Source organism: Delphinus delphis, chromosome 16 (assembly GCF_949987515.2).
Source record: "Delphinus delphis chromosome 16, mDelDel1.2, whole genome shotgun sequence".
Classification (NCBI taxonomy): domain Eukaryota; kingdom Metazoa; phylum Chordata; class Mammalia; order Artiodactyla; family Delphinidae; genus Delphinus; species Delphinus delphis.
This window is the reverse complement of record NC_082698.1, coordinates 76,625,583-76,649,027: the sequence shown is the minus strand read 5'-3', so window position 1 is coordinate 76,649,027 and position 23,445 is coordinate 76,625,583. Positions and strand designations below refer to the sequence as shown.

At 39.6% G+C, this 23,445-nt stretch overlaps 1 protein-coding gene across 1 annotated transcript in view; it reads left to right on the top strand.

The window, feature by feature from the left end:
- The window catches only part of RYR2 (ryanodine receptor 2), a 714,060-nt gene that overhangs the window by 481,559 nt on the left and 209,056 nt on the right, over positions 1–23,445 (top strand). Inside the window, exons 34-41 of the mRNA XM_060035003.1 lie at positions 893–1,052; positions 1,428–1,514; positions 5,154–5,380; positions 10,434–11,238; positions 13,954–14,154; positions 19,220–19,325; positions 20,262–20,405; positions 22,138–22,411. Of these exons, the coding sequence (XP_059890986.1) occupies positions 893–1,052; positions 1,428–1,514; positions 5,154–5,380; positions 10,434–11,238; positions 13,954–14,154; positions 19,220–19,325; positions 20,262–20,405; positions 22,138–22,411 (2,004 nt within the window). The remainder of the gene's footprint in view (positions 1–892; positions 1,053–1,427; positions 1,515–5,153; positions 5,381–10,433; positions 11,239–13,953; positions 14,155–19,219; positions 19,326–20,261; positions 20,406–22,137; positions 22,412–23,445) is intronic.

Genomic DNA, 23,445 nt, shown 5'->3' with positions numbered 1-23,445 from the left:
AGAAAGGGAAGGAGGTGAAACTCAAATCACTTAAGTTTGCTACTATCTCTGGTAAAGGTTTTGTTGAGGGTGAAACTCAGATGGGGTTTGTTGTTAATATCACAGATCTTGTGCACTTCCCAGCTAAGTCTGTCTCTCATAGCAGATCACCAGGAATTGTCCAGAAAGGGGCTTAATTTTAGCCAAATTTTATATCTATCGAATCACTGACAGCTCATGTAGAATTGGCCTAAAGACTTTGATAGTGTTCAGAAACAGGTGCTTCTCGTCTCAGAACAAGTGGTTTAAAAAAAAAAAAAAACCCATGAGATTTGTGACCACCTACAGGGGTGGGATAGGGAGGGTGGGAGGGAGACGTAAGAGGGAGGAGATACAGGGTTGTATGTATATGTATAGCTGATTCACTTTGTTATAAAACAGAAACTAACACACCATTGTAAAGCAATTATACTCCAATAAAGATGTTTAAAAAAAACCCATGAGAATGAAAATTACCAATTTGGATGATTATTACATAGTTAAACTTTTTGTGTGTGTATGTGTGTTAGTTTCTGCTTTATCATAGTTAAACTTTTTTGAACCTCAGGAAAAGGTCCAGTTTGGTTTGAGTTTTTGGAGGGAAGGTGCAGGTCAGTTCTCATCCTTGGTTCCAACTGGTTGACCCATCTTCATTAGGTGTGAAATTGAGAGATTGGAAGACCTGACTCAGAATGTCCACTGAAGTCAATGGAGTTTTGCTCAGAATCACAGAATCAGGCCCACTGTACACCTGTCCCATTTCAGCATGAGCTTGTTGCTTGCACAGCATAACTTAGGTTTAGTTTGCCAGACGTCCATGCTTTCCACGCTACCTGTGCTTGTTCAAAGATAAACATGTTTTTTTGCAATTCAGCATCAAACGCAGCAACTGCTATATGGTGTGTGCGGGTGAGAGCCTGAGCCCCGGGCAAGGACGCAACAACAACGGCCTGGAGATTGGCTGCGTGGTGGACACCGCCAGTGGGCTGCTCACCTTCACGGCCAACGGCAAGGAGCTGAGCACGTACTATCAGGTATGTGGTCAGGGATGGCCTTGCGCTTCCAGGGAGGAAACCTTTATGCCCGTTAGAGTGGAGAACACATTTTGTAAATTATAGTAAATTATAAGCTAGAAGGAAATGAAACACAAATGAGTCAATTCTGTATTTTTACTTCTGTTTGAGTAATAACAGTGCCACAAGCCCTTCAGAGTAAACAGTACATTCCTCCAAAAATGTTCACATAGTCCTGAAATGAAATATTCCAAATAATTATTGAAAGAGAATATCTGCATGAGAGGAAGAAAAAGTCTTTCTCTGTAAAGTGTTTCTTAGGTGTTAGGAAGAAAATGTATTTTTTTGTGTGTTCCTTCCTTTACTAATATTATTCAATTCATTTGATTATTAAAGGTGGAACCAAGTACAAAATTATTTCCTGCAGTTTTTGCGCAAGCTACAAGTCCCAACGTTTTTCAGTTTGAGTTGGGAAGAATAAAGGTAAGAAAGACTCATTCCTGGTATTATATTTGGGTTGTTCTTTGTTAGGAAATAGCATTTACTTCTTCTTCAATTAATTCCATACTTTATTAGTACTGATATTAATCACATAAATCATTCTTTAAAAGTTTCCGTATTTGAAAATTCTGTAATCTCGTTAAGGTCACTAGGGTAACATAAATAATTGGAAAGGGTTTTCTTTGGTTATCATGAGTATATTATTCAATAAAACTAGGCTTGTACAGAACACAAATGCCAAATTACATACAGCTCAGTAATCACTGAACTCACAGGTAAGCTAGTGAACGGGCTTGAAGAGCTGAAAGTATGCTACATTGTGGTATATGCAAGAGTGACAGGTATTGAGTACTCTGGGAACATAAATGAAAGGACAACTAAGTAGGATGGGGTGGATCAGGTAAAGCTGAAAGAGGAGATGACATTTAGGTTGATTGTTAACTGTTCAATGACAGATCTCAGGGTACATTTGCTAGGAGAGGGCATTCTAGACAGAGGGTGAGAGAAAGTGAAAATACATAGGCATGAAAGTGCTGAAGGTTAAGGAATTCAGTGTGACTGTAACAAAGGATGCTTCTGGGATGTGGCTAGAGATGAATATGGATGGAAGGTAGTCCAAGTTGAAAAGGCCTTAAATGCCATAGTGAGAAGTGTACACCTATTCCCTAGGCAGTGGTGCCTTACTGGAAATTTGAAGCAGGGGATTGAGTATAATCAAACCTGTTTTGGGAAAATATGTTGGTAGTAATATGGAGAAATATCTGCCCTCTAAAGAATGAGAGCAGGTAGTGATAATTATCTATCAACAATCCCTTACTGTCCACACGGGAGAAGACGATGAGATTCATGGAAGTCATCGTAAAGAGAGAGTGAAACGTAAGAAGGTGTTTTAGGGGAGAGATTAACAGAATTTGTCAATGAATTGGATTAATAGGATTTGTTGAAATTGGATTTGGTGCTCAAGGAGAGTGAAGAATCAAAGATTAATTTCTTTTTTCTTACTTTTTTTGGGGGTGGACAGTATAGTTGATTTACAATGTCGTGTTAGTTTCAGGTGTACAGCATGGTGATTCAGTTATGTGTGTGTGTGTGTGTGTGTGTACTCCTTCAGATTCTCTTCCCTTATAGGATATTACAAAATATTGGGTATAGTTCCCTGTGCTATACAGTAGGTCATTGTTGGTTATCTATTTTATGTATAGTAGTGTGTATATGTTAATCTGAAAAGGATTAATTTGAATAATTTTCGTTTGGCCAGCCAAGGGATACTAATACAACAACAAGCAGAAGAGCCTGTTGAAATTCAGGAAAAGGAATTGAATTGAATTGGAATTCGCAATTGTAAACGATGAGATGCTGGGCACCCCTCAGGGTGAATTTGGTAGACAGTTTTACCATTGCTGGCTCAGCGACCTTGGACATATTTCTTAAACCATGTGAGCTCAGTTTCTGTAAAACGAGATTCCAGCTGCCACAGAAGAGCCAATACAATATGGACTAAAGGAATCTGTGATTTTTGTTAAGTAGGAGGGCTTTAGTGACCTTTCCAGAAAAATTTCAGTAAAATGATGGAAGAAGCCGTAGTATTTTGTTCAAGATCATTCAATTCATATTATTATTTGAGATTGAACGTGAGGGAAAGGAGGCAGCAGGTTTGGATGACTGAACAGGGAGATCAGCTTGGTGGTTTCTGACCACCTAGAGGGGTGGGATAGGGAGGGTGGGAGGGAGGGAGACGCAAGAGGGAAGAGATATGGGGACATATGTATATGTATAACTGATTCACTTTGTTATAACGCAGAAACTAACACACCATTGTAAGGCAATTATACCCCAATAAAGATGTTAAAAAAAAAAAAAGTTGAAATTTGACAGAAAAGTGGTAGTTTCTCAGAACCCAGACTCTGCTATTGGTCTATTTGACATTTATGTTTCGTGTTTCATAGATATTGCAAATTGTATTATGTCCAAAACTGGACTGCTGACCATCACTCCCCCCTCCTCCTGACTTACCTGATCGAGTCTTCCTGATCTGTCAGTTAATAACTCAGACCCCAAACCTTGGAGTCATCCTTGGCTTCCCTCCTTTACATTCCGCATCCCAGTTCCACCCCCCGGCAAATCCTCCACCTTCTGTCCTCTCCCGCCACCCCTCCTGCTGATCTGCCCTCCATCACCATCATTTCCCATCTGTATTTTTCGCCACTAGCCTCTAATTCATCCTCACCCTTCTGTTTATCATAGAACAATCCGAGTGACTGTCGTTATTTTAAAATAAAAATCAGACCATGTCACTCACTTCACTGCTCGAAACCCTAGAAACCCTGTTTCCCTGAGAGTAAAAATCAGAGGTCTGATGATGGTTCTCAAGTTCTAAACCAGCTGACCTCCTCTAACCCCTCTGACTTCACCTCCTCCTGATGTCCCCTCCTTCACTCCACTGCAGCCACCCTGGCCGCCAGCTCTTCCTCAGACTTGCCAGGCAAACTCCCTCCTTGGGTTCTTTGCATTCACAGTACCCTCTGCATGGAAATTTCTTCCCCTGCATATCCACATGGTTCTTCTCTTTGGATCGTTCTGTAAATGTCATCTTCTCAGTGACACCATTCTGACCACCCTGTTTATTATTACTGTCCTGCATTCTGATTCCCCCATCCTGTTTTTTTTTTCCCCTCCATGGCCTCTTTTCTAATAACTATTTAATTACTGATTTTGTTTATTTTATGTCTGATGAAAAAGAAATGGAAGCTGTATGAGGGTAGGGATTTTGTCTGTTTAGTTTCACTGATACATTCTCAGTGCCTGATACAAGTGCCTGGGTTTTTTGTCCCCATTAGCAAAAGAGAATAGGAAAGTAGCTTGAGGATGAGCAAGTCTAAATAATGCAGTAGAGAAGGTTCTAGAGGAGAGGAAGAAACCGAAGGTAATGCGGAAAGATGAGGTCATTGTTTTATTGGCCCAGAAGAGGCAGGCAGGGGTGGTATCACGATCATAAATGAATGAATAAACTTTGGCAAAGTAGAGACTTTTCTTTCCCTGAGGCCAGACTGCAGGAATTGGAATGGTTGAAGATACATATTAGAGGTGGAGGAAGGTGGAGGAGAAAGAAATTGTGTTTCTTGTTTAACAGTCAGGTTTATCTGTTGAGCTGTCTCTGGTCTATTGCTGGTGACTCAAACCTGAGAAACCTGATGATGAGTGAGGGTGTGAGTAGTTTAAGGATGGATGAAGTGGGTGACAAAGGACAGACAATAAGAGAGGGAGAAAGCCAAGTGGATGTGACCAGTCTTTCGGGATGTTTGGATGAAGGCAGCTAAAGACATGCCCAGCGTCCCTGAGGACCCAGCTTGGTAAAGGAATAGGAAAGATACATGGTTATACTCTCTTGCTCTCGCATTCTCAGTGTGCCATTGAGTATATGGGAAGGAAACATCCCCAAATTTTCTCCACTTGTCCTTTCAGAAACAGCTCAACCCAATTTCTATTAGTTTTTGTATTGACTCTGCTCAACACGTATCGTATCTGTCATTATCTCTTTCCTGTACAGAACTCTAGTCGTCACTTTATTGATCCCCCAGGAGTGTCATCCATTCATTCTTTTTCTGCTTCCCCATCTCCTAGAATGTGATGCCTCTCTCAGCGGGATTATTCAAGAGCGAGCACAAAAACCCCGTGCCGCAGTGTCCCCCTCGTCTCCATGTGCAGTTCCTCTCACATGTCCTCTGGAGCAGAATGCCCAACCAGTTCTTGAAGGTAGACGTGTCTCGAATAAGTGAACGCCAAGGCTGGCTGGTGCAGTGTGTGGAACCTCTGCAGTTCATGTCTCTCCATATCCCAGAGGAGAACAGGTCAGGCCTGAGCATCCTTCACTGTCTGATGGGGACCCAGCAAATTAGATGCCTACCCCAGGGTTCAGGGGTGGTGCTGGGGAAACAAAATGGGGTTTAAAAAATACTGATTTCTTGGGGCCATGCAGACGTTATTTTGTACATCCCAAGTTTAAGTCTATGTCTCAACTCCTTGGTTACGGAAACAGAATTATTATAAGTGAAGAGGTGATTTGATAGTGTATGATTTCTTTCCTCATTCTTGTTTTGCTTATGAGAATAACAGTAAGTAAAAGTTCAGGCAAGTACAGCTGCCATCTGACTTAAGGCAGCTGAATAAGAGAGTATCACAGAACTGTAAGACAGTAAAGAGGGAGTCAGAAAAATCACTTAGTTCAGTCCTTTGTTTGATAGATGGGAAAAACTGAGACCAAGAGATGTCAGTGAAAGAGCATTGTGAAGATACCTTGAGGGCTTTGGAAATAAGTTCACACGCATTCTAGACAGTCATAGTAATAATATAAAGTACACTTAGTGTTCAGAGGTGGCTTTGTTTATGATTTTCAGTTTTTCCATGTGACAGCCAATTAAATTGCAGAGATTTCATTTTAGCAGCCTCATTCTCAGTAAGTTTGGGACCAAGATTTCCCTCCCAAAATATCATTAAAAAGTTAAGTCACAAACTGAGTGAAAACATTTCATGAAAACAATGCAAAGACACACATATTTGTTATTTTTCTTATATTTTAAAACTCTACTCTTAAAAAGCTGTAGGAGCTATGTTCATTTTTATATATTTAGACATGCTTGGCACTTTTATTTCTTTTTAATACTTTTAAAATTTAACCTGTGTTTCGGAAAACAATTGGTCAGTTCCTCAACAAGTTAAATACAGAGTTACCGTAAGAGCCTTCAATTCCACTCCTAGGTATATACCCAAGGGAAATGAAAACATGTCCACACAAAAACCTGTACACGAATTTCAGAGCAGCATTATTCACAGTAGCCAAAAAGTGGGAACAACCCAAATGCCCACCAACTAATTCGTGGATAAATAAAGTGTGGTGAATCCGTACTGTAAATCTATTTGGCAATACAAAGGAATGAAGTACTTATATGTGCTACAAAATGGATGAAGCTTTAAAACATTATACTGAGTTTTTAACTAGTTATACTACTACCACATGTTATAGGATTCCATTTACAGGAAAAGTCCGTAATAGGCAAATCTTTAGGGAGAGAAAGTAGAATAATGTGTACTTAGGGGGGGCAAGGGCAGTGGACCTGAGGAATGACTGCCACTGGGTACTACTGGGTTTCTTTTGGGGTGAGGAAAATGTTCTAAGCTTAGGTCAAGGTTATGGTTGCCCAGTTCCATTAATATACTAAAGCCATTGAATTATTTATTTTAAGTAGGTAAATTGTATAGTATGTAAATGATATCTCAATAAAGCTGTTTTCAAACAGAAGAAATCCAAAGAAAAATTAATCTGGCCAGGTGAATTTTTTTTAATCCATTAAGTATTTGTATATTTTTAGGTGGAATAATTAGAGAGATACAGCATTCATAATGTACTCTTTAGAGGATTCAATTTAATTTCATACTTTTTATTTTATGTGAGAAACGTTTTATTGGAATTTTGCAGCTAATGTTTTACAAAAATTACTCTGCAACCAAAAGAAACATCACATTTGGGAACGAATTTTTCTTTATAAGGGAAAATATTCTCTCTCTATTAAGCAGAGAGTTTTAAGGTTGTGATTTAATATGTTGGCACGTTATGGAAACCCAACATACACTCCTGCCATCGTAATGTATCATTTATGTTAATTACCTGTGATAAATTATATGCAAATGAATGGATAATTTAAATTCTTACTATAGGCTGTAAAGAATTTGAGTCAATTTCCCAAAATATATGAAATGCAAATTTGTAAAAAAAAGTGTCATTGGAATCAGGTTGCAGAGAAGGTAAGGATAGGAAAATAGCAAAGCCAGGACTGGTCCACAGTCATTCACATCACACCATGATATGCCTGCACATTGGTTTCACACTTCGTAGAAGCCAAAGAAAAATCTGATGAGTTTCAAAATTCAGATTCCAAAATGGAAATGCCGACTAGTATTCAAGTAGAATCTGTTGCTCATGCCCCAATAATATGACAATTAACTAATATTTTAAAAATTGAGGGCTTCCCTGGTGGCGCAGTGGTTGAGAGTCCGCCTGCCGATGCAGGGGACACAGGTTCATGCCCTGGCCTGGGAAGATCCCACATGCCGCGGAGCGGCTGGGCCGGTGAGCCATGGCCAATGAGCCTGCGCGTCCGGAGCCTGTGCTCCGCAACGGGAGAGGCTACAACAGTGAGAGGCCCGCGTACCGCAAAAAAAAAAAAAAAAAAAAAAAATTGAATGGTAGTAGATGTATGTCAGTCCTCTGTTTCTTTCATGAGATATCTCACTCATGGTTCATAATTTAATTCACTTATTTTTGGGGTTGTTTCCCTCTTTAACTAGGCAGTAAGCTGCCTTAGGGCAGGAATCTTGTCTGTATTGTTCACCATCATTTCACCAGTGCACAGTGATCAATACATAATAGGTACTCTGTAATATTTGATGAATTAAAGAATGATATTGAGTCATGAAGGAAATTTCTCCCCTGGAGACTTTTAAAGGCTATAATGAGTTGTATTAGTCAGATTTTACTGTAATGGCAGCCCCCAAATTTCGGTGGCTTGCAAAGAAACCTGTATTTCTTGCTCATGTTACAGGAGATTGTGGGTCCCCTGCAGTCCTGCTCCAGGCTGGGGGGATGGTCTGCAGATGTGGTTCATGTACCTTCTTGCCCCCCCTGATGGGGCAGCCCTGATCTGGGACGTATAGCTTCCACGGTCAAGGGTAGATATGAAGGAGGGCTAACAGACCTCTTAAGAGTTTTCTTTTCCCTTGTGGCAGATGTTCTATCCAGTTACATTTTATTGACCAAGGCAAGTCAGGTATAGGCAAGCCCAAAGTAACTAGGGTCGATAAGATGACTCCATCTACAGGGAAGAAGGGGGAAGGAGAATATTTACTGACAACAGTGCAATTTACAGCACGTGCTAAAGATGTGCTAGATGATATATTTGGCGTTGTGCTTATAACAGATGAAACAGTGAGTTATTTCTTTTGCTCTCCTCCAGTTAAAGCCATTGTTCATTAATGTATGAATATTGCTAAAATGGGTTGGTGTGGAAAGACAGACTAAATTAGTTGTGGTATATCTTTTGGTTTGTCTTGACCTAAGTCAGGTTATGAGAAGTAGACTACAACTCCTTCCGATTTCTCCCATTCATTCATTCATTCATTCCTTCCACAAACATGTATTAGTGCCCACTGTGTTCCTGGCACTGGATAGAAAATAGTGAGCAAAACAGACATGACCCTTACCTTAAAAGACTGGTCTGGTAGGGAGGAGGGGTGCTTTATAGGAAAGAACATGGCTTCATAAAATGAATCATGGGGGGTGAATTGGGAGTGGCAGCAGCAACGTAGATTGTAGAGTTCTTATATATTGTTTCTAGAAACTGACATTTTGAGATTGATCAGACGGTAGACTGAATTGCGTTCTTCAGTAAGGACCTAGAGTACAGATATTTTGTGTTGCTACAGTAAACGGGTTTATATATTTTGGCCATTAGGCAGGCTGAGGGAAGGGTAACAGTCTTCTTGGGAGATTGAAGAGCCCAGTTAAGATATGGGAATCCTCCACTGCACCTTGAGGTGGCGGGGGCTTACTCAATTATACCTTTCCAAGAACTAGGTGCTAGCAACTGGGACCAGCAGATGTGTGGTTTCCTGGAAGTCTAGGTGATACACAGGGTGGGTAATTATTTGCTAGGCATTTTATAAAGCATGAATCTTCCGACTCTGAGAGTCAGAAGGTGGAGTCTGGAATAAGTCTGCACCATCAAGCCACAGTGGGTTTTAGCAGAATGCCTGTGACCTGAAAAGCACAGGTGCAATGGATAGGTGGTGTGGACAGGATGGCAGGGTATCTAAGGATAGTGACAAAGCTGAACAATAAATAATCACAGGTAATTATTCAGTACCCATTGTGTGCTGGGCTAGGTGCTGGATGAATGCTAAGAACCACAGTATATAATAGCCCCTGTCCTGATGAGCTTATATTACCGTCTCACCAAGGATACATTGCAAGATGAATGAGTGGTTCCCTTGATTATCAATATATCAAGTTTCTACCTTTAATACTATAGTGTTGCCCATGAACAATCTATGTAATTTAAAGAGTTTAGAAAAATTAGTGCATCTAAAGGAATTATGTACTCTTAAAATAGATTTTCTTTTAAAAGGAATGACTTGACTTTAGGTATATTCTGTACATACACTTAAGGTTTAATTGCGTTGAAAGGTCATGACGTGTGGTAGAAGCAAAATGATCTGATATAAACTCAGATTCCCAACAGAAACTTTGCTGAGTGAAAATGTGCCTAATAGTGTTTGTTTCATGAGTGGCACATACCTGGTGGAAACAGGGTGGCATTGGCATATGTTTGGGTCCGTGAGGGACGTGTAAGTAGGTAAATTATGTCAAAGGAATTATCCCTCTGTTTACCTACTGACTGGTTATACTCAGAGCTGATCCTAAAGCTGGAGACAAAGCAACATAGCCTAAGGCTAAGTCTTCTGGCTTCTTGAAGCAGGTTAGCCAAATTGGAAAAGGAGATTCAGGATTTTTCGAAGAGTGCTCAAATTCTGAAAGGAGGGGAGTCCCCGGGGTCAGCTTGAGACCCAAATATCTGAAAGAGATGTTCAGAATCCTGAGATGATGAAGAATGAAGACAGCTCCAAGCACTAGTGACTGGAAGTTTTCAACATCAAATTCTATCTGGAAGAAAACTTAAAAACATCTAGAGCTGATGTTTTTAAATCTATGCTATCATCAAACATGTCGCAGAAAACTAATTTAAAAAATAGTGTCTGTTTCCATAACTTGTGACATCAATGACGTATGCAGATTTCTCCTCTGATGGAGAATCGTTTTCAGTGTCCATGTTTAACTTCTCTTGTCCCCAGATCTGTGGACATCCTGGAACTGACCGAGCAGGAAGAACTGCTGAAGTTCCACTACCACACTCTCCGGCTCTACTCGGCCGTCTGCGCGCTTGGGAATCACCGGGTGGCCCACGCCTTGTGCAGCCACGTGGACGAGCCGCAGCTGCTCTACGCCATCGAGAACAAGTACATGCCCGGCTTGCTGCGCGCCGGCTACTATGACCTGCTGATTGACATCCACCTCAGCTCCTACGCCACCGCCAGGCTCATGATGAACAATGAGTTCATCGTCCCCATGACGGAGGAGACAAAGAGCATCACCCTCTTCCCCGATGAGAACAAAAAGCACGGCCTCCCGGGCATTGGCCTCAGCACCTCCCTCAGGCCGCGGATGCAGTTTTCCTCCCCGAGTTTCGTCAGCATTAACAACGAGGGTTACCAGTACAGCCCTGAGTTCCCGCTGGACATCCTGAAGGCCAAGACCATACAGATGCTGACGGAGGCCGTGAAAGAGGGCAGCCTTCACGCCCGGGACCCCGTCGGGGGGACCACGGAGTTCCTCTTCGTCCCTCTCATCAAGTTGTTCTATACCCTGCTCATCATGGGCATCTTCCACAACGAGGACTTGAAACACATCTTGCAGTTGATTGAGCCCAGCGTGTTCAAGGAAGCTGCCGGTCCCGAGGAAGAGGGAGAGTCGCCAGAGAAGGAGCCCTGCGCGGAAGACTACAAGCTGGAAGGAGCCGCTGAGGAAGAAAACAAAGGCGGTAAGAGGTCCAAGGAAGGCCTGCTCCAAATGAAACTGCCCGAGCCAGTTAAATTGCAGGTAATCAGAGAAAAAGATTGCAGTGAATTTCGCAACCTATTAACACTGACCTTTGTCTCTTTTTCTGTGTGTGTGTGTGTGTGTGTGTGTGTGTGTGTGTGTGTGTGTGTGTGTGTGTGTATTTGTATTCCTGGGTAAAGATAGTTCTTCATAAAATTAACCAACTTCCTGTTACGCCTGGGGACATGCCCATCTAGTTTTCTTGCATTTGGAATGAAGTTCATGTATTTTCCAATTGAGTCAGTTGGCATATTTTTTTGTATTTTTGTCAAGGTGGTTTCCTTGGTCAAGTACGTGTCCGCCCGTCATACACGTCTGTGTGTGGCATGTCGCTATTTCTCTGTGTGTATGGGTGGCTGTGCATAATTGTGCATGTGCGTGTGTGTATGTCTGTCTGAAAGGAGCATAGGAGATGGGTTTTTGTCCTGCCAGTGTTACCGAGTCCAAGCACATATCGCTCGCCGCACTGTCCAGTAAATCGAGAAACGAGGTATTGGGGCAAGGAATAGTGACTTTATTCAGAAAGCCAGCAGACCGAGAAGATGGGGGACTGGTGTCCCAAAGAACCATCTTGCCTGGGCTGGGATGCTGGTTTCTTTGATAGAGCAAAGAGGGAGAGGTGTGGAAGTAAAGTTAAAACAAACAAACAAACAAAGGGCAAGAAGTTATTGCAGATATTTCTTGGTTCTGGCCAGATTCAGGAGGGGATATCTTAATTTCTTCTTCCTGCAGCCATTCACAGGGGGCCTGGTCGATGTTTCCTGTGAGTTTAAACAAAGGTATTTTAGCTTAATATTCAGGCATGGGAGGCAGGGTCCCTGGAGACGGACCATTATGTATACTTTAAGCAACATCCCTTTAGTGATCAACTTGTAGCAAAAGCAATAGAATATAAAGGTTAAAGTAAAGGAAACGAATCCAATATGGAGTCAAATTTGTTCTTCCCTGTTACGCTTCTTCTCCCTCTTATTCATTCGCAGCTTCCTTGCGTCTCCTTGTTTCCGTGGATGCGTTTCACCGACATTTTGTTGGAATGCCTGAAATGCAAGGCTTTCACTGCCTGTTCCCAACCCCACCTCTACCCTTCCAACCTTAGGACGCTTGCTCACCAGTAGGTGCGTCCATTCTCACACGCAAGAGTTTACTTCCTGCCTGTGTTTCTAGAGAATCAAAGACCTTGCCTGTCTTTGTGCTCATCCAGGTGTCCCAAGGACCCTTTCCTAACAACTCTTTCGTTCATTAGCATCAGTTTGTTGCTTGCATCCTTGACACCCTTTTTTTGCTCTTCCTTCCTTCGTCAGCCCTGATCGAGGTCTTCCTCTGAGCCAGGCACTGGGTGCTGGCTGAAGGAAGCTCACTGTCTCTGGGGGAAATATACACTTCTTTATATGTATTTCTGTTAGAATATCTTATTGTTCATCGCATTAAATGCTCAGAAGGAAAAGAATGGATTTCTAGAAGAAAGAAAATTTCAACTGGAATACTGTGAGTAGGGTGAGGGAAGGCCTTTCTGAAAGGGTAACTTTTTAGCTGGGGTCAGGTATTGAGTAGCGGGAGCTCAGGACTTGTGAAGAGGGAGGGGAAGAGTGTTCTAGAAGCTTTTCACGTGGAGCACGGAACATGACAAAGGCTCTGACTCGGGAAGAGACCAGACCAGCGTCTGCGGGGAAGGAGGGTGAGATAGTAGGCAGAAGGCAGTTCATACGGAGTCTTGCTGTTTGCTAAAACCAGCCATACGATGGATTTGAATTTTATTCTAATTTCAATTAAAACCTCTGAAGAATTTTAGCAGGATAATTTTATTCTGAACATCTCAGTAGAGCTCTCTGTGAGGGGAGTAAGAGAGGGTGGTCATCCAGAGGCCACTTAGTAGCACGCTGTCATGCTGGTTCAGACCCGCGGGGGACAGTGCTTACACTGGGGTGGGACAAAGCCAAAGTGGATGGAGAGAGGGACATAGACACTAGGGCTGTCTCAGACAGAAATGGCCATGTTGTGGATGGTGATAGACAGGGTTTTAAAGTCCTCTTTAACACTGCTGTGTATTTATATCACAATTGGTATAAAGTGTATTTAAATGTTTCCCTGAACTTGGGCAGAACATTCTCTGGAAGGCATGTTTCTACTGATGCGCCGTATCAGTTAAAAACCCTTTGGGCTTCTGGTAAAAGAATACCCAGCTGACCATTTAATGAATAAGCAATAAAACCACTTAGTTAAAGTCTGGAGGTAGACAGTTCTAGAATGAATGTAGTAGCTCAGTGGTGTCATCAGGAACCCAGACCTTACTATCTTCCTGCAATCCTCAGTTTATGGTTTTTATCCTAAAGTGTGTCACCTCCTTCTTCCTCCAGTGATCATGTCATTAGCCAGTTTTTGAAAAGAGGATATTCTAGCCTGTTAGGAATGGTGAAAAATCTTTCCCAGACGACCCCTTGCAAACTTCTCTTCGTGACCTCATTTGCCTCTAGCTGCAGACGAGGCTGGGACAGTAAGTGCTCATCAGAGGGACATCAGAGGGTATTTGCCATTTGGTCTTAGACGAATTACGTTTCATCTCCTGGGACCGAGCACATTGCTGTCTACATAAAATCAGCATTCTGTTAATAAAGGAAAAGAGTTGACAACTAAGCATGTCTGCCACAAATTTTGATTTGATATACATTAACTAAGTTGCAGAAATTAAATTTGGTGTCTTTTTAATCGTCTCTTTAGATGTGCCTGCTACTTCAGTACCTCTGTGACTGCCAGGTCAGGCACCGGATAGAAGCCATTGTGGCCTTTTCAGATGACTTTGTAGCCAAGCTCCAAGACAATCAACGATTCCGCTATAACGAAGTTATGCAAGCCTTAAACATGTCGGCTGCACTCACAGCCAGGAAAACCAAGGAATTCAGGTCACCGCCTCAAGAGCAGGTATAAGAATGAACTGAAAGGTCTTCCTTTTACTTTGGGTTTTAGTTCATTCAGGTTCCACACATTGCAAAATGATACCGGAAGTTGCGAGCGTATTTTTCTCCTGTTCTCTTTAAACTGGCTACGTTCGTTTAGTCAGTATTCATAGGTCTCACCAAAATTGCCTCCTTATTTGGTCTCACCAAAATTATCTAATTATCTGTTAGTTCAGACAGATGAGAGACTTATTAAAAGGTATCAGGTGTATTACGGACTCTGTGGAAACCACTGTGCCAGATTCTGAGGTTCTTCAAATGGGAATAATATCCAAGCACAGGTGGGTCTTCATTGGCTGGCACAGCACCGCCCCAGCTAATAGGCACCCTTGACTCCTAGGACTTAATACTTTGCATTTTGTGTCTCCTAGAAGAACCCAGTGTCACTGCCACCAGTCTTGCAGGAATAGTGATCACCTCTTTGTGGTTCTTCCTCTGGTTGCTCACCTCCAAACCCAGGTCTCCCTTGGGTGCAGCAAAACCAAAAGCCTATGCCTAAACCCAAGAATGAGCTAGTCTAGGATTGTGCATTTTCTGGCCTCCACCTCAGGATGGGTCTCATAGTGTGAGATATTACCAAAACGTAGCTATGGTGGTCATAGGGTATAACTGACAGATCGCGTCTTCAATATCTTACCTTGCCATTTCCCTCTATGTCCAAGATACCTCTGAATGAAAGTGTTTAGGGACTAATTGCAGAATTTATCTTTTTCTCACCAGAATGTAATTTCTTTGAGGGAAGGGACATGGAATCTTGTTTATTGCTGTAAACAACACTTACTGAGGCAGAGAACAAGTCCAACCTCTCCCAGAGTAATTCCATTTGTTAAACTACTATTGGGAGAATTGTGCTTCTGGAAAGATGGAGTACATGTGCCTTTCCCTATTCTTCCTTCTAAGTACAACTGTAACCCTGGACATTACATAAAAGACAACATAAGAAGACTCTGAAAGATAGAAGAAAGAGTGGCTACGGAAGTTGGGAGCTGAGGAATGACGTGGTGGTGAGTTCCCTGGGTTTTCTTTTTGCCTCACCTATCCCAGACTTGGAGCTAAAGAAGCCGCCAACGCAGAAACGCCAGCGGGCATAGACAAGAAAAGCCCCAACAAGTGCCTTCTCTGTCTAGCCAAAGGACCAGAAAAACTTTTTTCTAGCAAGACAGAAAACTTTTAGGTAATGACCATGCTACTCCAGCCAAACACCACAGTAAACCCTGTGCCCCACCCCCTACCCAAACCAGCGGACACTGAGTGGAGAGCTTAGACTTCCACTCTCACCAGGCTGTACACAGGTGCTCCAACTGGGACGGTGGGGAGCTGGGACTTAATCCCTGCTGAGTGGTGACCTACCCCTTCCTGAGTGTCAGTAGAGGCCAGGGAGGGAGATATACCAAGGCACTCTAACGCTTTCCAGCCAGGGTTGTGTGAGTTCAGGTCCATTGGGGACCTGGATCTCCCAGCCTCACACAGCAGAAACAAGGTCTCCTCTCTCCTTCATGGAGGTCAAGTGGAGAAATGAACTTTCCACTCCACCTGGCAGTTATGAGGCGCCCCAGCCTCTCCTGCTGGATAGTGTCAGAAAAAGCCAGAAGTTTAAATAAGAACCAAAGTCTCATAACATAATACCAGGAGTATCCAGGTTTCAATTACAAATCACTCATCACACCAAGAACCAGCAAAAACTTGAATGAAAAATGACAATCAATAGATACAAACTCCGAGATGACAAAACTAAAAAAAGAAAGTTGCAGCAAAAAAAAAAAATAGGAGATACAAAGAAGAGCCAAATGGAAATTTTAGAGCTCAAAAATACAGTATCTGAATTTTTAAAAACCTTCAGTGGATGGACTTAACATCAGAATGGAAGAAAAAGAGAAAAGAATCATTGAACTGAAGGGAGAACAATAGAAATTACCTAGCCTGAAAAACCAGAAAATAGAGTAAAAAAAAAAAAAAATACAGCTTCAGGGACGAGTGCAAATATAGCAAAAGGTATCATATTTGTGGCATTAGATTTCCAGAGGGATAAGAGAAAGAGAGTGAACTGAAAAAATACTTGAAAAAATAATGGTTGAAAACTTTTCAAATTTGGCAAAAGGTACAAAGATAAGAGATTCAAGAAACTGAGTAAATCCCAAATGAGATACCCCCCAAATCTAAACCAAGACATATCATTGTCTTTAGTTTTCAGAAGTTTGACTAAGAAAAATCTTGAAAGCCCTGAGAAACAAATGACACTCATAGGGGAAAGACAATTCAAATGACAATGGATTTCTCATCAGAAAATATGGAGGACAGAAGGAAGTGGCACAGCATTTTTCAAGTGCTGAAAGCAAAGATCTGTCAACCAGAATTCTATATGCAATGAAAATATCCTTCAGGAATGAAGGGGAAATCAAGACTTTCTCAAATGAAGGAAAACTACCAGAATTTGATTATTCTGCAAGAATGCCTTCTTTAAACAGAAGGGAAATGATGAAAGAAGAAAATGTGAAAAATCAGGAAGGAAGACAAAACAGCACAAGGTGTTAAGGGTAAATACAATTTCCTTCTCCTCCTGAGTCTTCTAAATTATGTTTCATGGGCAAAGCAAAAATGGTAACTGTCTGATGTGTTCTAAATGTATGCATAAGAAATATCTAAGGCAATTTTATTTTCAGTGGAGAGAAAAAGGGACATAAAGGAAGATAAACTGGTAAAATATGGATACCAGTAGACTGAGATAAATTATGTATATATTAATATAATATCCAGTGCAACCACTAAAAATGCTATGCAAAGAGATACACTAAAAAGTACCATGGATAATTCAAAATGGGATCCTAAAATAGTTCAAGGAACTCAAAGCATGTTGGGAAAAATAAATAACTCAGAACAAACAGAAACATACCAGTAAATTCATGAATATAAATAATCTAAATACACCAAGTAAAAGACAGAGATTGACAGAGTGAATTTGAAAAACTTGGCCTAACTACATGCTGCCTACAAGAAACTCACTTAAAATATAATAATATAGATATGTTTAAGGTAAAAGGATAAAAAAGGTATGTCATGAAAAACTAAATTAAAAAATTAATCAAAAGAAGGTAAGAGCAAAGAAGATTATCGTAGACTGACAGGAACATTACAAAAGGATAAAAGATCAATCCACCAGGAAGACAAATGTGTATGCACTAAACAAAAGAACTGCAAAATATGTGAAGTGAACACATATAGAACTGAAAGGAGAAATACACAATTGTGGTTGGAGACTTCAACACCCCTCACTCAATATTTGAAGGAAAAGCTCGATGGAAAATCAGCAAGAATGTAGGAGAATACAACACTGTCATCAACTAGCAGGATTTTTGGAGATTTGTGGAACACTCCACCCAATAACAGAACACACATTTTTTTTTCAAGTGCCCATGAAACATTTGCAAAGATGGACTGTATCCTGAGCCATGAAACAACCTCAACAAATGTAAAAGAATTGAATTTTTTTATACAGAATGTTTTTTTGACCACAGTGGAGTCAAATTAGAAATCAGTAACAGAAAGGTAACAGGTAAATCTCTAAACACTTGGAAACTAAACAACACACTTCTCAATAATCCATAGTTTGAGAATCAAGTCTCAAGAGAAGTTAAAAACTACGTTGAACTGAAAGAAAATGAAAATATCACATATCAAAATTTGTGGAAACAGCCAAAACTGTGTGAGAGGGAAATGTATTGCATTAAATACTTAACATTTAAAAAGAGAAAAGCACTCAAAGCAATAATCTAAACTGCCATCACAAGAATTGAGAAAAAGAGCAACATAAACCCAAAACAAGTAATACAGAACAGATGAGAAATGAATGCAAACTGAAAACAGGACAGTTACAAAAATCCGTGAATCCAAAAGCTGGTTATTTAAAAATATTTGTAAAGTCAAGAAAACTCTAGAGAGATTGACAGAGGAAGAAAGAGAAGATACAAAGTATCAAATCAGGAATGAAACAAGATACTACTACAGACCCTACGGTTGTCAAAAGGATCATATGGGAATACATATATCATACTGTATGATTCTACTTATATAACGTTCTTAAAATGCCAATAGTATAGAAATGGAGAACAGATTAGTGGTTGACAGGAATTAGGGATGAAGAGCAAGCAAGATGGAAGTGGGTGTGGTTATAAAAGGGTAACAGGAGGGATCCTGAAATGATGGAATTGTTCTCTCTTTTGACTCTATCAGTGTCGGTATCCTGGTTGTGATTCTGTACTACTGTTTTGAAAGATGTCACCATAGGGGGTAACAGGGTAAAGGGTACACAGGATCTCTTTGTATTACTTCTTACAATAGCATGTGAATCTACAATTTTCTCAAAATAATAGTTTAACAAAAAATTCAAATACAAAGCTCTAAAAAGAAAACTTACAATTGTTTCCTAAAGGAAAATTATGGAACAGACTTTTCTTCATTTATGAATTTAATACTATTCTTCATTTATGAATTTGATACTATTGTATCTAAAACTAAAACAAATGGAAGAAAGTTTCTTGCAGTTTGTTTAATTGAACAATTAATGTTAGAAAAAAGCATAGTTATCCATTATATTACTCTTCAATTATGTTTGGTTTTTCTTCTTCTTTACTGTATCCTTCTAAAAATAGTTCTTGAAAATATTCAATAAAGCATGGAAATTAGGAAAAAAAGAAAATTTAGGAGAAGCATAATAAAAAAATTTAAAAACCAACACTTAGATCTTAATTGATTGAAGAATGCCAAGTATACAAAGGTCTAATATTGTGGAATTGAGAAAGAGAAAGCAAAAGACATGACCGTTTTTCAGCATGCTAAGATTTGAATGATTTATTTGTGGTGTTTGTTGGATTGAGTGATAGATAATGATTTTTCATCTGTTGGGCAACCAGCTATGAATACTGAAAAACAGATTTTGAGCATCTTTGGTTTTTATGATCTTCTTTGCTGTGCCATTCCTGAATTCACTTTTCTTTTACTCTAGTTCTTCCTCTTTTGTTTTTCCAAACTTTCAGATCAATATGCTTCTCAATTTTAAGGATGACAAAAGCGAATGTCCATGTCCCGAAGAAATCCAAGACCAACTCTTAGATTTTCATGAAGATTTGATGACACATTGTGGTAAGGTCTTCTTGACCTGTAGGCATTAAATTATATGTCAGTAGCCCAAATCTATTAAGGGGATTCTCCCTTATTTTTATTCTAAGAACTTTAAAAATGGAATTGATTGGATGTTCTGAATGTGTGGTTCTTTCTCCTTTTATGCGGTGGTGTGTATAAGTCTGCGTCTGCATCTCAGTGAAAGAAAAGGAATTAGCCATTTCTTAAGTGGTATATATATAGCGCCAGTAATATTATTTTTATCTTATTTTAATGAAGAGAGTAAAATTATATTAATTCAGCTTATGAATGAAGAACGACTGAATGACTGCCGGAAGGTTATACTATACACACACACACACACACACACACACACACACACTCACACACACACATTTATATATATACTATAAATAAAGGAGTGCTCTAAAATGGTAGAATTATTGCTTCAGACATAAAGTATTCCTTAGTTTAGGATATCTAATATCTGCTCTCTCTGTCCCTCGACTTATTAAAATATCACTGATATTTTTGGAAGCAAGTAAGGAGGATAAAAGACTAGGGAGGTTTTTAGGCAGGGCAGAACCGTAGGTCTAAACAGTGCCCAAGGTCAAGAGATGCCTGAGGGTTAGCCCAAGTAGCACAATTGATTTTGACTCTTAAGAGAGTCTTTTCCCTCTCTGCTTGGTTTTATATTTTGTACTGGCTGCCGATAGCTCTGATATCACAAGAGCAGGGGAAAAAGAGAAAGAAGGAGAGAGAGCAATGAGTGACTCTTACCTATGAGTGCTAGTGGGCAAGATTGCTTAACTCAGTGCCATCAGCTGTTTCAGACATGGCAGCATTGCTTTAAGCTATGAATGGAAAAACCTGCAAAACCTGAGAATTATTTATCCTAAATGTTTTCTTTAATATTATTTTTTCTTTTCTTCTTTCTCTTTGTTTTCTTCCTACTAGGAATTGAGCTGGATGAAGATGGGTCTCTGGATGGAAACAGTGATTTAACAATTAGAGGACGCCTGCTATCCTTGGTAGAAAAGGTGACATACCTAAAGAAGAAGCAAGCTGAAAAGCCCGTTGAGAGTGACTCCAAGAAGTCGTGTAAGTTATGAAAGGGCACTGCCACAATGACTCAACTACGGCATTTACTCATCGCTTAAATATTATACTAGATGAACCAGTGAGAAAATTGAGTTTGCGGCTTCCAAGAATCAGATTCTTTAGTAGATGCCTGTAGCTGCCAGAAGTAGACAGCAGCCTCAGGCCATATTTGTAGGAACAGATTGAGAGATGGCAGCTTTGAAAAGGTGGATGGGCTCCCTAGAGAACTAAACATTTAGGGATTGGATCAGTCTTATCAAGAGAAGGTATAAAGCATGTAATTTAGCCTTCATATCTAAATATTATGCTATTGACTTTCAAATATTCTTGCATCAAGTTAAACCTTTTCTTAAAGTTTAAATAGATATTGTCTGTAACTATATTTTGGTTCTGAAATATTTTCTAAGGTCTTATGCATTTCTGATTCGTCCATATAATATTTAACTGAAAAGTCACAACTGATACTCTGAAACCAAATAAGCACACTGAGGCAATTGGTCCTTGAGACACTGCATGCTCATCCAAAAGGGTTTCATGAAGTAGGTCTGTGAGATCCTCTGACTTCCTGTCTCACTGCTGAGACTGCATTCATTTAAGATGCAGTGTTGGTTTATTAATGGCTTTTATGGAAAGAAAAAAAAAACTCATGAAAATTTTGTGTTTTTTTCACACTAACTTACAAGGGAAATCTTTTATCCATACAATTACTTCTAAATTTATTCTTCAGTATCATAACCAAATTTGAGCCAGGTCTTCTTCAAAATCAGAGTTCAAAGTTTCTTATGAATCACTTTTTATTATTATCAATTTTGACCTATTGAAACAACATGGTTGTTTGACCTAAAAAGACGACATGGTTTTGAGATACGTGGAAGTATACTGGCATTTTATCTAACTTTTGTATTTGGTTAAAATTGGTAGTTTAGTTTTTTGTTGTTGTTGTTGTTTTAGTATGGTATAGATTAAAACAGGTTAAACAGCTTCTTTTGGAAATCAAACAGTGTACTGATGATAGGAACTAAGTACCTATGTATGAATTAGTCACACCAACCCTACTTAGCTTTGATAATTTTACTATATATTTTAAGAGGTTTGGAAGTTCTGTTGCTTTTAAGTGTGCTATATTGCTTGTCATATTGCAAGTAATCTATGTATGGGGTAACTTTTCATCTTAATACAGTTTCACAATCAAATCTTTTTGAAGACATTTTAAGTGACAATTAGGGATACATATTGAAGTAGAAATATAATTTCATGAGGTTGCTACTACAAAGGACTCAAATGAGGAGACAGTTGGATAAAAAGAAAGCTCCTTGAATGCCCATGGTTAACCTTTATAAGGATATATGATGTCAGATCTTCTGGGAGGAAAAGAATGGAACGAAGAAAATAAAAGTAATAGGACCACTCATTGATTGCCCTATGGATTGCCAATAGTAGTTTTGAAAAAGTGGCTACAATTTTGAAACAGCTTAAATACCTTAGTTTTACGAATAGTTTTTAAAGAAAATATTGTGTATTTTTATCCTTGCATGTCTGTAACTCATCGGTATTGACATGTTGACATTGAAGAATATTTAAATGAAGTTTATTTTTTTCAAAAAAGGTATTTTTGAAATTCTGGCACAAATATTGATACCAGTTTGGCTTATCTGAGATGTGCATTTGAAATGCCCATCTAATGTGTCTTCTTATTCTCCTTTCTAAAGAAGTATCCATAATTACTTTGCAGCCACTCTTCAGCAGTTGATTTCTGAGACCATGGTCCGATGGGCCCAAGAGTCTGTTATTGAAGACCCTGAGTTGGTGAGGGCCATGTTCGTGTTGCTCCATCGACAGTACGATGGCATTGGGGGTCTGGTCCGGGCTCTGCCAAAGACCTACACTATCAATGGTATTTCCGTGGAGGATACCATCAACCTGCTGGCATCTCTTGGTCAGATTCGTTCTCTGCTGAGTGTTAGAATGGGCAAAGAAGAAGAAAAACTTATGATTCGTGGATTAGGGTAGGTTATTTACTATTACAACCTTTGTCTTATAAATGTCTTCTTTCTAGTTGTTTATCCCAATAGTGGTACAGTAGGTGCATTAGTATAAATACACTGTCTAGATTTTATGATCATTAAATTAGATTGTCATTTTTCTAGAGATTATGTTTTAAAGCTAAATAGGAAAATTGCTCAATTACAAAACATGACTAATTTTACAACTAGATGCTAAGGTGGCTATGATATACAACAAATATCTTAGATTTTATTAATTTCTCAGTAATGTACAATCACATATAAAAAATACAGATTAATAAAAACACAGTAAAATCCACAGGGGGACAAACAGTCACGAGCAGGAAATAACAAGGAAGTTTGCCTATGCCTATTGGGCCTTGAGCAAAGAATGGGGGATAAAACAACTGTTCTTAGAATCCAACATCATAGGTTGTACTTTATGTGGGTTTCGGGGTTAACATTTTTTTATTGAGTTATAGTTGATTTGCAATGTTGTGTTAGCTTTTGGTGTATAGCAAAGTGATTCAATTATATATATATATATATATATATATATACACATTCTTTTTCATATTCTTTTCCATTGTGGTTTATTACAGGATATTGAATATAGTTCCCTGTGGCATACAATAGAACCTTGTTGTTTATCCATTCTATATATAATAGTTTGTATACACTAGTCTTAAATAGGGTTAACATTTATACCTCATATGTAGTCTAAGGATCCCCAAGCTGAGAACTTAACATATAATTTGGCCCAGAGGTGTGCTTTCTCAACTCAATTCACTGTGAATTCTTGCAGGAAAATCCTACATACTACTAAAGATTAGCCCACAATCAAAACTTGCAAAACACCCAAGGAAACAATCCACCATAGGCAAGGGTCTGCAGATACAATAAAGAGTGGAGTTAGAACACCTCCCACAAGAATTTCAGATCGTAGAATGCCAGAAAGAGAACGTAAAGTTACTGTATTTAAAATGTTTAAAAATAAGAAAGAATAGGGGCTTCCCTGGTGCCGCAGTGGTTGAGAG